At 42.3% G+C, this 14,687-nt stretch overlaps 2 protein-coding genes across 10 annotated transcripts in view; one reads left to right on the top strand and one right to left on the bottom strand.

Moving 5' to 3' along the window:
* Positions 1-14,687, bottom strand: part of Eaat1 (Excitatory amino acid transporter 1) — a 224,972-nt gene that overhangs the window by 18,613 nt on the left and 191,672 nt on the right. For all 6 annotated transcript variants that reach the window (XM_071687431.1, XM_071687432.1, XM_071687429.1 and 3 more), the window contains exons 4-5: positions 12,537-12,735; positions 10,675-10,717 (exon numbers count right to left, since the gene is read on the bottom strand). In XM_071687431.1, the coding sequence (XP_071543532.1) occupies positions 10,675-10,717; positions 12,537-12,735 (242 nt within the window). The remainder of the gene's footprint in view (positions 1-10,674; positions 10,718-12,536; positions 12,736-14,687) is intronic.
* LOC139762491 (uncharacterized) lies at positions 584-6,869 on the top strand. 4 transcript variants are annotated; one of them, XM_071687439.1, is made up of 3 exons: positions 584-1,366; positions 3,470-3,631; positions 4,297-6,869. In XM_071687439.1, the coding sequence occupies exons 1-3, from the start codon at positions 1,309-1,311 to the stop codon at positions 4,656-4,658; spliced, it is 582 nt and encodes a 193-aa protein (XP_071543540.1). In that variant the 5' UTR covers positions 584-1,308; the 3' UTR covers positions 4,659-6,869. The 4 variants fall into 4 exon arrangements, with proteins under 4 accessions (XP_071543540.1, XP_071543538.1, XP_071543537.1 ...); XM_071687437.1 differs by having other exon boundaries at positions 593-1,366; positions 3,467-3,631; XM_071687436.1 differs by having other exon boundaries at positions 612-1,366; positions 3,467-3,631; positions 4,294-6,869.

The following is a 14,687-nucleotide window of genomic DNA, read 5'->3' as shown; positions in this document are numbered from 1 at the left end:
GACAGGCACAAGGTGTCGTTGCTACTGCTGCTGCCTGGCAGGCAAACTAGTGGAAAGCAATTACCCTATGTCTGATTCCATCCAATTCCTGTGTTTATCCCCGTGTTTTACATCCTTTATAAATCCAAGACAAACAGAAGTAAAGGATAGAGAAGTGACAGGAAAGGAAGAATTAACTTTTAGACTCCAAAGTAACCTTGCTAAGCAGGTAACATGCATGCAGAACTCACATAAACAGTATTAATATACGGCCGAGGTGAGAGGAGGGGATGGGCGCAGCGGCAACTACCACCTAATAGAGTCCGTCGCCCCCACCACCACCCCAACCCAAGAGGGTGTGGGCGGAGGAGGGTATGAGGTCCTCCACTGGATAAGGAGCGACACCTGCCACACAACCCAATTTGTAATCTCGTTTCCCTTGAATTCCCACTCGATTCAGTTCGAGAAAGTAGTCGTAGGTAAACTTCACGTCATGGAATACAAGTATGATTTTTAGGACAGGTGAAGAACTTGGGTAACTTTTATTAAGTGAAACGGCCATTCAAATATCGCGAGACATGACAACTACCGCTGGCACGCCTCTCCTTAAATACGTCATTTGTTTCGGCGTCTAAGTACACAACTTCCATCATATAATTGGCTGGGAATCAACACACACGTACGTAGAACGTACAACTTTTGAATATGACAACCAGAAAGCAAACATGAGTGACCACGTCATCGAAATCTCAATTCATCCAGCTTGCTTTATCACCATCTCGCCTTCGTCGTACGCAGAGGACATGTCCCGCATCCATGCCCCCACATCAGTTGGCTTTCGCAGCCTTACATTAAGTGACCCTACAACAGATATGGTGTGCGTGTATAGTATTTTTTGTGGAGCATCACACTCCTAGTGTGTGTGTGTGTGTGTGGAGGGAGGAGAAGCACTCAAGGATGCTGATAAATGGTGGCAGTGCTTCCGATACGACAAGAGGATGTGGCGGAGGAGGCGGCCGCTGGCGGGCACACAGTCGTGAGTCAGGAGCCTCCAAGCCCGTACGTTAACAATTTGGCCATTGCAAGCTTTTCTTACATAGCGAAAGGGCTGACAGACTCAGTAACAATGGGTTACTCCATAGTGTGTGCTGTGTGATCCTTTCGGTGGAAAAAGAGAGAGACCTACTCCCCACAAACACGGGTGTTGTTGTTCCCAACAGACAGCAGGAGGTTTAGACTGGACTTGAGAGATAGCCACATGCTCTAAATAGTTCCAAAGTAGGTCGTCTAAGCCAGCCAGCCAGCCAGCCCAGCCCTGTCGCACTAGTCATGATGGTTGTCAGTAAAACAGCCGTGCTGCTCCTCATAATATTGCAGGACACAGCAGGTAAGATCTTACGCGAGTGTAGAATATCTTTTGAACTAACTCCCCGCCCACCTAACATTGTCACTAACTGCACTCTCACGTACGTCACTTTGGTAATAAATAAATAAATAATAAATGAATAAATAGATAAATAAATATATTTATATATATATTATATATATATACTCAAAACTCGTAGATTACGCCATATGACAGATGGACTAATGACTGGTTTCCGGTGGGTCTCTTCTCAGAAAAATGCTAATACACCCACAGTGTGTGTCTAAGTTTACAAAAAAAAAACACTAATAACTTATTTTGGATCCTGTAATTATTACACTTTTGAGGAAGATAATCTCCCATTTAATTTTTTCAACTCTCGAACTGACTGGTAAATGCTGTTTGTATCCCATCTGAATTTTTTTGTTCTACTGATATAAAATTCGGATTCCCATGGTTACTTTCTATTATTTTTTTTATCGAGTATCAATTTGGGAATTAGAAGCTAATTTATAACATTTTATATTTGTTTTTAAGACGCGTAGGACTGTAAGATCGCGACCTGAAATACGTTTAACTTAATCAACTGCATAACCGTGTTAGATCCAGGCCAGTATGTGGTGGTAGATGCAAGGTATCAGAACCACCATTATTTATATACCTTTCGCTGATGAAATTCAAGTTAGTATAGTTTATTTTTTTTTTTCATCTTAAGGTAAGGATAAGTTTGATCATCCTCGAAACTTCCGATCTCTCGGTTATATGAGCTCTTGTCTTATTATTCTTGGACGAAAAAAACAAAAAACTACGAGGGATTTTTCAGTTAGTATGATCAAACTTGGAAATCACTTCTAGTAACCATAATTACTTAACCATACTAGTTGAGGTGAGTTCCATGTTCTGGTACATCTCATTGTTTCAAGAGCTGTTGTCGCCTACCGCGTCTCGAGAGACGGCCATGATGACGTAAGCTGTGTGGGGTGAATTTACGAGGAACGTCACACCCCTGGAGCTACCAGAAATATGCCACCCCCCGCCTGTGGACTACCACAGTTAATGATATACAGACAAACCGTTTAACATGTGGAGCCGTCCGTACATGTAATTTATATGGTTACTGTGAGTCAGGCGCATATTTATATGAAGAATGCCTCAGCAGTGTTACGATTAGAGTAAATGGATTTACCACAGGCAAAGATTTATATATATATATATATATATATATATATATATATTATCTTGATGCAAGTAACACATTAGGTTATGAGAGTCATGTAGCTTTAGATCATGTCTCAGGTCAGTCGGAAGCGAGCAATGCATCACAAAGCTTAGTCAGAACTGGGAGCAAGCATTTCACCCTTACCCCCTTAACCATTAATTCAATATTTAGTCTAGAGACGAACTACATCCCTTTATTTCATGTAGCTTTCACCGTCTAATAAGTTCGGTATGTGACAGGTTTCATAACAGCGGCTTGCGCAGACGCAACAACAATCCACTCGGAAATTTTCAAGCGACGGTAGGTATTATTGGTCGTCGCCAATATATTCTAAAAATCTCAGGGGAACACTGTATTTTGTCTAGAGCAACAAAAACAGATATACTTTTCTCTGGAAGAAGTTGAGCAACTTTTCAGTTTAAGACATTGAGTCTGGCATATCGGGACCTAAACATAACATGTGACACTTCTCTTCAACAAGTCTTGTACACATGATTACAATTCTTATTTAAGTTATTTAAATTAAGGCCTCGGCCTTGATCTGGGCTAAATTTAGTCCGTAACTGGGGCCTCCAACGTAAAATTGCCGCTACTCCATGGCAGGGAAAAAACTAGTAAACTTTAGGGCAGTTTCCTAAATACAAAAGTTATGTATTCCAAAAAGTAAACAGTTTATTTCTCATGCTGGTTGTCCAGGGGAATGCTCAAGAAGTGTGTAAACAATAACCAAAGTGATTTTGGCCGGCACTCAAGATCATTTACCCAAACAAAGTGATTTTGGCCGGCACTCAAGATCATTCACCCACAGTGATTTTGGCTGGCACTCGAGATCATTTACCCACACATTATATTCAACCAGAGGCCAATCCTTCGAGTGAGTAACTAACTCTGTATTCATTCAGCAGGAGCCAGTGATGCGCTCTGGTGCTACGAGTGTGGCACGGGCGTGGAGGGCGAGCCGGACTGCACCGCCTTCGCCCGCGCCTCGACCTGGACCATCTTCTGGAGGAAGTGCCCCAAGGATTACATCTGCGTCAAGACCACGGGCTGGGCCGCCACTGACGAAGGTGAGCGCGCAAAAGGTCAACTTTCGAAAAAGTCTAAATGTCTAACAATACGAGTCACACGGATCACTCTTATACCCTAACATGCTTTATCTCTTTTTTTTTTCGGGTGAAAATGTGAATTTCTTGGCTTCGACCTGCTTTTAAGACCTGATCAAACGAATAGCAACGTGGCTGAAACCCGTTTGGTAATAACATGCATCAAAGAGACCTTCATCTAAACTTATTGTATTACACCGACCTGAAACATAAAATCTTTTCTGGTAATTTAGTAACAGTGTTATCATAGGGTGTACTTTTAACAACTATAGTATCTTTTAGGCTTACCGCTAATACTCCAGTTCTAACTTAACTGACTTTGACAGCAAAAGTGAGGCAGATGTATGGCGCAATCCTACACCCATCCTGTGAGACGGTGGCGCAAGAGAATTTATAAGTAGTAATAAAAGAATTGTTTCGCGTACTAGGCGAGAATGAATTCATAACGTACCAAGTTACAGCAACGAATGATACCTTTACACAAGGAATGTGTTGCTGGAATACACATCACCTTTTCAGAAGTCTTAACCTGCCTAAGGGAAGAAAGATTTGCATGAAAGTTCGTGAGTGAGTGAGAGCTTCGTCGCGGTGGTTGGAAACTAACTGTAGCCTATCCTTCCTTGCAGCAGGTCGAGGCGTCGTGCGAGGCTGCTCCCCGCGAGCTAACCTGAAGGGAGTCAAGCACCAGGAGGGTTGCTGGAGCCACACCTCTACCTACACAGTCACCTGCTTCTGTGATCGCGACCTCTGCAACGTCGCCCACACCCCGGCGCCCTCTGCTGCACTCCCACTGGCTGCACTACTGACTCTGTTGTATATCTGGTGGCCGTTTGGTGATGCGGGCGGAGCAGCAGCATCGGCGCGCCGGCGGGAGAGAACACGACTTAATAATAACTTGTCCCTCAACACCTTCAGATGGGTGTTGGTAGTCCCTCAACACCTTCAGATGGGTGTTGGTAGTCCCTCAACACCTTCAGATGGGTGTCGGTAGTCCCTCAACACCTTCAGATGGGTGTTGGTAGTCCCTCAACACCTTCAGATGGGTGTTGGTAGTCCCTCAACACCTTCAGATGGGTGTTGGTATCCACTCATACCTAGTTTCTAGCCTCAATATCCAGATGATAATCCCGAAGCGCCAGAGAACTAGGGATATGGTCAATGACATTAATAATCACATTTCTGTACGGCAGTCGATCACACTATTACTGATAAAAGTAGCCATATAAAATTTATTTTTCGGGAGACGGAAGTATTTTTCCGTTAGTGATAGTAAGCTACAGACTTCACATTTCTTAGCAAATCTGGTCGCTAAAGATGAAGTCGATGACAATATTTGCCGTTTTCCTGATAAGTTGTCGACAATGCCAGAGGTCCGGTGGTGTGGCAGTCAATTAATATTCCCTCAAAATCCACAATATTGACCTTGCAACAATACCGTTTTTGGATAACATGCAACAGTGCCGTGTTTGGATAACATAAGACGTTGCAGAGGCCATGTCTAGACGTATTCAATGACCTATCCTTTCTTTTGTTCGAGACACCGTCCTTCACAAAGACTGAAAAGGCTTGCCATATTGAGACATTCCCTCCCAGAGTTTTGATGGTACAGCCCACAAGTTTCTCTCTATTTATTCACTGCCTTATTCAAAGGGGTTGAGGAACTCTTCCCCACCGACAATATAAATGAGTAATGGGATTACATGGAAATTAACTGGATAGTCCGTTCCTTAGGGAATAATGTAAATTATGGGTATTCATTGTTATGTACAAAGGAATGCTGAAGGCATATTGTAGAATAAGAAAAAATTCACCAAAACGGAAATTATTGTGGCTTCCCCCCCTCGTAAAACCCTGGATCCGCCACTGTGCATTGTTAAGTTCTAAATAGTCTCTTAGAGGGGAAACCCCCAACATTTGTTGCTTACAAATCACAATTTCAATGAAGACTAGTCGAACGAGGATCTTTATAGAACCATTTCAAGATTCAAATAGTTAAGTACAAACTTTGGCATTAGTGACACTTTCGAAATCTAAGTAACTTAAGTATACTTCGAGGAGCTAAGAGTTGTTTGACAGGCAAAGTACTTGAAGCAAGTAAGCCTCTTTAGGAAAATGTTTTAGTCCAAAGGGTAAACAAACAAACAAAAAAAAGGTAGGAGTATCTGATCAGTTCATGTAAATAGGCTATGACCCACTGACCTTACGAGAGGAGAGTTCAGCACAAAGTCAGTTCATGGCCTAAAATGCTGAAGCGGATACTCATGCCTGTATGTCCTGCTTATCCTGACCTTCTGAGACAAGGGTAGAGGAGGAAGTGCGACATACTGGCTTGAAAAGACTAAAAGAAGTCGATAAGCGTGGAACGCAAATAGACGTATATTGTGGATAGAGTAATTAAACCCAAAGGACACATAGTCGTATTTTTTGTTTTATGTTAGTTTCACACTGTTTTGTACTTCGTATCAACATGTAGTAAAGTATGATTGCTATCTTCAGTATTTTCTTCAATGCGTATGTGAACTGGGGACCAACATGTCAACAGTTACGAACCACTTGATTCCAAAGCGACTTGTTAAACAAGGCTCGGGGCCATGATGCCTGAAAATCTCAAGGCTCTCACAGAGAAGCTGAACTTTGGCTTGGTTGAAGTAAAGGCATGGCCATGTCAGAGCGAATCGACCAGTTACCTGGACAGCTTCTGGCTACTGAATACCACTACCATACTCGGACACGAGTGGAAATATATATAAAATATATTCCGTAAGCATTAATATTCACGACAAAGAAGCCGATCTTTAAGCAAAGACACAAGGGTGAAAACATTTTAAATGTGATATTCTCTCGGTGCCATGGCACGCCGTCATATCGTCGCTCCGCCAAACCTTGTCATAACTTGAGTGGTGGCAAGACTTAACTAGCCACAGTTCTGAAGTTTGATCCCCCGTCTGGAGTTGCACTTCGCCAGCTCACGACTCGACGCCATTCCCCCCCCAATGTTGGTAGCTTAGCCTACTCTACTGTACACAACTTCCATTATTCTGGCTGTAAAGTTCAATCTCGATAGTGTATTTTATGTCAGTGAAAGCGTACAACAATAAAACAATTTTTTTTTTCATTCCTTAAGAGATGTTGAATAAAGGTGTTTCCTATCTATTTACCAAAACATTGTATATTTCTAGTCAATAAAAGGTGTATATAAATCGATGGTGTTTTTATTTGCCTTGAGAGCGAGTGGCGTCCAAAATGAGTTGAAGGTTAATGCCTAGCTATATCATTCTATTACAAAATTAATGGCTTTAGTGTTCTCTATTATAAGAATAATTATTTTAGTGTTACAAGAATGTATAAAGGCGCCAAACAAACAAGAGGATTTAAACGTTAGAACTGCATTGGAAATATTAAAAAAAGAACGAGCTAAGGTGTTCTAAAATGAAACGGATTGAGGACATCAAAAGACTACGAGGACAAGAAATAATGGAGTGTGATCCCGGCTACTGACGGACCTTAAAAGTCTCTCTCTCGTCGTCAGGAGAGAAAGCGTTCGTATTGCAACTCGTCGTCAGGAGAGAATGTGTTCGTATTGCAACTCGTCGTCAGGAGAGTGTGTTCGTATTGCAACTCGTCGTCAGGAGAGAGTTGTGTTCGTATTGCAACTCGTCGTCAGGAGAGTGTGTTCGTATTGCTAGAGTAAAATCCTCGCTTTGGTACTGCTCCCTCAACCACTCCCTCTACCCGTATCAAAATCTACTAATATAGGGACTATGTGGCGATAGTGATGATAGGGCCTGTGTGGCGCTGCTCCCTCAACCACTCCCTCTACCCGTATCAAAATCTACTAATATAGGGACTATGTGGCGATAGTGATGATAGGGCCTGTGTGGCGATAGTGATGAGGATAGGGACTATGTGGAGATAGTGATGAGGATAGGGACTATGTGGTGATAGTGATAAGGATAGGGACTATGTGGTGATAGTGATGATAGGGACTATGTGGCGATAGTGATGAGGATAGGGACTATGTGGTGATAGTGATAAGGATAGGGACTATGTGGTGATAGTGATAAGGATAGGGACTATGTGGTGATAGTGATAAGGATAGGGACAATATGTGGCGCCAACGATCAACTCACCAAGTGAACTGCTAGCAAGCTGCTTACACGTAAGTAAATGCTTGGTCGTCCTGTTATGATCACATCCTGCCGCCGGCGTTAATGACATTGAAAAAAGAAAAAAAGAGAGAGAAAAAAATATATAGGAGCCAAAACCCTCTGAGGAAACGACCTACGTCAACAGTCCGCGCAGTTGCCAAAACAACGTCGTCTTAGCCATGACGTAACCCAGCCTGGCTAAGTTCTGGTTAGTTTTTACTTTTTTTGGTTAAGTCTCGACGGTTTATATAATATATATATATATATATATATATATATATATATATATATATATATATATATATATATATATATATATATCTTTCTTTTCTTTCGTACTATTCGCCATTTCCCGCGTTAGCGAGGTAGCGTTAAGAACACAGGACTGGGCCTTTGAGGGAATATCCTCACCTGGCCCCTAATATATATATATATATATATATATATATATATATATATATATATATATATATATATATATATATATATATATTTTAGGAACAACGGGGCCAGATGAGAATATTCTTTCAAATGTTCAGTCATCTGTTCTTGACGCTACCTCGCTTCCGCGGGAAATGGCGAATAGTATGAAAGAAAGAAAATATATATATATATATAACAGCCATTCTTGCAGCTTTATTCACACGTTACTTTGAACAAGTTTTCTGGGTTCGTTTAAATATTCGTAAGTACAAATCTTGCCGGTTCGTTTTAGTACGACTGAGAACAACTTTAAGTTGTTCCTTTCACTTTTTTTTTTTTTTTTAATTGCCAATGGCTTATATACAGACAACTCATGGCGGGTTGTTTGCTGTTCAAAAATGTCGTACAGGTATGAGACGACACGGGCCTTCACCATGGTGAGGTTAACTGCTGAGCTATAAGGACGTTTACTGATGACTTAATTTTCCAAAAGAAGGAACAGAGAAGGGGGCCAAGTGAGGATATTTCCCTCTACGGCTCAGTCCTCTGTTCTTAACGCTCCCTCGCTATCGCGGGAAATGGCGAATATGTATGAAATATATATATGTATATATATATATGTATATATATATATATATATATATATATATATATATATATATATATATATATATGTAATTGCCCATGTGATTCTCGAACTACATATACGACTCACATTCCCTGAAACTAACCCAAAATTCAATCACAGTTTATTTTGTACCTCTAATAATAAAAAATAAATAATGATTTAATCTGATGTATACACATGAAAACCATTCAATTCTTGTAAGTGTGCGTGGAAGGACTGGGGGAGAGAGAGAGAGAGAGAGAGAGAGAGAGAGAGAGAGAGAGAGAGAGAGAGAGAGAGAGAGAGAGAGAGAGAGAGAGAGAGAATCAGTCTTGTGTTAGAAGGACGTGAGCCGCTGAATTCGTCATGACGTCATGGCCAGTCTAGTAACTGGGGGAGGGAGGGAAGGATGTGGAGGTGGGGTGTGGTGGCCGTGTTGGTCAGCCCCCTGCAGGAGAGCGGCCGTGTTGGCTAGGCTAGGCTAGGCTAGGCTAGGCTAGGCTCCTGGCGTCGGCTGATAACAAGGTTGGTATAAAAGTGCGAGAGGGAGGGAGGGAATACCTGGGGCGTCCACCAGCTCACGCTCTGGGGATTACTGGGCTGGGCTGGGCTGGGGAGACTACACCTACCTCACTCACCTCACCGCCGGGGGGGATTACTGGGGGAGGTTGGAGGGGGGAAAACAACTACCTCCTCCACCTCACGCCCTGGGGATTACAGGGGCCTCCATCGCCAGCCGGGAAACGTGACGGTGATGGTGTTTTCTTCACCTCCTCCTCCTCCCCTTCCTTCCTTCCTTCTCCCCCAGCCATGTCTCTTGTCTCCCTATGGTCCCCTCGTGTGTGTGTCTCTCTCTCTTCACGTGTGTGTAAAAGAGCTCTCTCTCTCTCTCTCTCTCTCTCTCTCTCTCTCTCTCTCTCTCTCTCGACCGTGTGTCCTCCAAAAAAAACAGTAGGAAAAGAAGAAGACTCCTCCTCCTCCTCCTCCTCCTCCCTAATACCTAGCATGATATTCTACGAGACGCGAGGGGTTGAGAAGGACGTGTAGGTAAGAATGCCGCCAGTTTCAACGCAGGAATCCAAAATGAAGGAAAACTTTGCCTGGAAACAGCTTCTCGCCAGATCCAGACACCCTGTTTATATTAACACGGGGTCCTTTTCCCGCCTGGGTCACCGCCTTGTCTCTTGGCGTCTACCACCATACACTCTCATCTCTCGTCTTTCCCCACACAATCGCTATAGATCTATCTACCTAATTTCTTTTTTTTTCTTTCCCCGTGCTAGCTAAACTTGCCCACCCCCCCTGCGCGCGTCAGCGAGGTTGCGCCAGCCCACATACGTTCTCTCGCTGGCATGTGTGATGCACAGAAGCCTGTACAGCTCCTCCCCTACCCACACACACACACACACACCCAGGCTCCAACAGACCTTTTCCATGGTTTCGTCCAGGACGCTTCGCATGTCCTGGGTCAGTTCACAGACGGACACCAACCGTCGATCGACCCCAGGGTATACCACAACATCGTCCCAATTCACTATACCCAGATCAAGGCCCCCACCGATCGCTCAAAATATTTCTCACTCTCATTCCACCTCAGTCTGCTCTCTCTCTCTCTCTCTCTCTCTCTCTCTCTCTCTCTCTCTCTCTCTCTCTCTCTCTCTCTCTCTCTCTCGTGTCTGCAAGTTTCTTAACGACCAGTTTTCGAAGCCAAAACTGGACCAGTACCAGGTCACACAATTGAGCACAAAGGCACACACACACACACACACACACACACACACACACACACACAACCAAACAGTAAGTGGTGTTAACAAACTAGTACTCACCGTCTCGAAGCAAGCTTGGATCAAGTTGGAAGGGAAGAAGTTCCTGTAAGAATAAAGTTCACAAATCATTCCTCCAGTACGAACATCGCGTAAGATCTTCACAACTACATGTAAGATCACATCATCCCCCCTAAAAAAAACCCCACAATCCCGGTCTCTTTGAAAGATTCAATTCGTACATGACAAAATGATCAAATTTGAAAAGAAAAAAGAAATTAACTATGGAATTTATATACCCAGAATTTCTATATAAATTACTTTAAAGTTCTTTTGTGATATTGTGCAAAGAGGGTAAGTTAGGTGGTTTAAACTTAGGCTACATCAGGGCAAGTGGTTTGGTAATGTTAAAAAATTTGGTTAGATTAGGTGTAAAGTCTTGAAATTAACATCTGAAAAAAAAATGGTAAAATCCTAACTACGTTTTTTGTTTCGTTAATATATCCGGTACAATGTGTCTATCTTGCCTGACGGCCGTTTTCTTTATAATGTCAGTAATTTAGATTTTTTTTTTTACGTCTTCCTATTTGTATTTCAACAAATTAGTCGACTGTCGTTGTACAGCCTTCGGAGCAATTACTAGTTGCCGACGACTGCTTACGTGTCGTTTCTGATTACCTTTAAATTATCTTGTCAATAACACATTTATAGGCAGAGCAACGAACCTCTTCATTAATCAATTAATAACTTACCATATTTGAAAAAAAACTCAATTCCCTGATTACTACCCATATCAAAATATTTAAGAACATTAATTTTCTTTTTCTTTTTAAATTAGTAACGCACAATTAACCCTTAAACTAATTTTTCGTTAATTTCCTAATTTCTTTACACATCTGTCTGACCTCAATGCCAATTTCAAAGCACCAAAGGTTAATTATTATCTAAGGTATTAGAATCCTTCATTGTTATATATTTCCAAAGTCTTAAAACGATAATTATCTTCCGACTGGAAAAGAAAAAATTGAGTAAATATTCATTTAATTTTTCTTTTTAAATATGGCATTAAATTCCGTTCGTTTTCCAATTTTGAAACAAAGAAAAACGTATATATACGTTGTTTTTGAGCAGATGATAAAGATCTTTTTACTGTAACGCCTTCAGGTACAGTGTCTCTGTAACCAAAATTCTCCCCTAAGTTACAGTAACCTGTAACCTCTTGACCACGTCTTCAACGAGGTTACAGCACACCTCTCTCTCTCTCTCTCTCTCTCTCTCTCTCTCTCTAAATTACAGAACCTCTTACAGTACATATCATCCAGTTCACTGTACCCGTTACAGAAAAAAAAAAAAGAAATATAAGAAGTTCGATAGCAATACATACACTACACACATTCTCCCTGACGTAAGAACCACGTACTCCACTTCCAACGCTGTGTTTCCCATCATACGTAAATTCCCAGAATTTTGGCCTGACAACGTCACTCCTTACGTCAAAGCGGCTACTAGCGTCTCGTTTTCCTCAGTCCCTTTTGATAATTTCCTTTTTCATATATGTATATATATGATATATTACCCCAGCAGGAAATGTAACGGTGTGTGTGTGTGTGTGTGTGTGTGCGTGTGTGTGTGTGTAAACCCATGTATCAACCACCCTCCCCCTTTTTTTGGAGCCAGCTGGCTCGTTGGTTTGCTTGCTGCTGCCGCTGCCCTGCCCCGGGACTCGAACCCGGGACGTTGAGATTGTGGCAAGATCCATCCCCCACGCCCCCATGCCCTTGTACCACCACCACCAGGCTGTAAAGGGCATGGCGACGCGGGGGTAGGGAGGAGGAGCAGCGAGCGGCAAGCACACCCGCGCGCGCCCCGCCCCGACCAGCTCCGCCTCCCTCACACACCAAAACAACACTCCTCACTCTCCTCACCTGGGCAAGTCCATTAAGAGGTCGGGGGTGTACACGCTGCGGGCCTCGCCGGCTTTGGTGATGCCCTCGTCGGAGCCCTTGCCCGGGTGGATGCTGACCACCAGGATGATGCCCAGGATGACAGCCAGCACGGTAGTCGTCATGTAGTAAGCCACGGCGCGCAGACCGATCTTTTTGGAGAGCGAGAGATCCAGGGAACCTGGCGTGTGGCGTGTGGAGGAGGAGGAAGCAAGGGAGTTGTGATCACTCGTGAAGGCTTATATGACATGGCACTCCTGCCTCGCATTCACCAATTACTAAAGGTATGTAATAATTCATCAATTACTAAAGGTATGTAATAATTCATTAATTACTAAAGGTATGCAATAATTCACTAATTACTAAAGGTATGTAATAATTCACTAATTACTAAAGGTATGTAATAATTCATTAATTACTAAAGGTATTTAATAATTCACTCATTACTAAAGGTATGTAATAATTCATTAATTACTAAAGGTATGTAATAATTCACTAATTACTAAAGGTATGTAATAATTCATTAATTACTAAAGGTATGTAATAATTCACTAATTACTAAAGCTATGTAATAATTCATTAATTACTAAAGGTATGTAATAATTCACTAATTACTAAAGGTATGTAATAATTCATTAATTACTAAAGGTATGTAATAATTCACTAATTACTAAAGCTATGTAATGATTCATTAATTACTAAAGCTATGTAATAATTCACCAATTACCAAAGGTATGTATTAATTCACTAATTACTAAAGCTATGTAATAATTCACTAATGACCGCAGGAGTGTATTCATCACATGAATTGCTGATCATGTTATACAGTTGCATCATATACCAAAACTGTTACTGTCTGTGTTGATGATATAAAACATCAAATACATAGCTGAATATATCTGAAATTCTTACATCCGAGATGACCTACCTTGACCTCAGTAAAGTAGCTTCACGCCACCTGTGACCTGCCTTGACCTTACTACAGCAGTTTCACACCACCTGTGACCTCCCTTGACCTCAGTACAGTAGTTTCATACCACTTCTGACCTACCTTGACCTCGGAACAGTAGCTTCACACCACCTGTGACCTCCCTTGACCTTACTACAGCAGCTTCACGCCACCTGTGACTTACCTTGACCTCACTGCAGCTGGTACATCTCAAGACACGTGAAAAATAAAGAGGTTGACCCTTTGCTATATAAGGTTAATCCTCTCTTGCTCGTAACGAAGTTGTTAAAACCCCAAGTGGCAGGAGTCCTCCGCCTTTTTCTTCTTCTTCTTCTTCTTCTTCTTCTTCTTCTTCTTCTTCCTTTTCTTCTTCTTCGCCTTCTTCTTCCTCTACCTCTTCTTCTTCTTCCTCTTCTTCTTCTTCTTCTTCTTCTTCTTCTTCTTCTTCTTCTTCCTTTTCTTCTTCTTCTTCTTCTTCATCTCCTTCTTCTTCTTCTTCTTCTTCTTCTTCCTTTTCTTCTTCTTCGCCTTCTTCTTCCTCTACTTCTTCTTCTTCTTCCTCTTCTTCTTCTTCTTCTTCTTCTTCTTCTTCCTTTTCTTCTTCTTCTTCTTCTTCATCTCCTTCTTCTTCTTCTCCCAGTTTCGAGGCATCGTTTCTAACTCATACCCAAATTCCTTCAGCGCCTGTCTGGCATCCGTTCCATGGAATGGGAGATGGTACCCTCCCCCCTTACCTCCCCTTCCCCTTCCCTTATCTAAAGATACGACTTAAGAAGTGTTGAAGAAACCTGATCTAAATCTTGAAATGAGCAGGACATCCCTCCAAGTCCCCCAGGCACTCACCAGCAACACTACAGTGTTTTGTAGAAGCACACAACACAACACCAGATGTCCCTTGTGTTGAGTTGTGTGTTTGTTTGTATAACTTCGTTACGTCAAGAGGTCATGTGACACCGTGTGTATTTACGCTCTCTCTCTCTCTCTCTCTCTCTCTCTCTCTCTCTCTCTCTCTCTCTCTCTCTCTCTCTCTCTCTCTCTCGTGTGCCTCTGTGAACCTGGACAACTGATACCAGTTGAGCACGACGGTACGACCCCTTGGGTACGACGGTGCGACCACTTGGGTACGACGGTACGACCACTTGGGTACGACGATACGACCCCTTGAGCACGACGGTACGACCACT

This window comes from Panulirus ornatus, chromosome 43 (assembly GCF_036320965.1).
Source record: "Panulirus ornatus isolate Po-2019 chromosome 43, ASM3632096v1, whole genome shotgun sequence".
Taxonomy (NCBI): domain Eukaryota; kingdom Metazoa; phylum Arthropoda; class Malacostraca; order Decapoda; family Palinuridae; genus Panulirus; species Panulirus ornatus.
The sequence above is the reverse complement of the archived record's forward strand: the minus strand, read 5'-3'. Positions and strand labels throughout refer to the sequence as shown.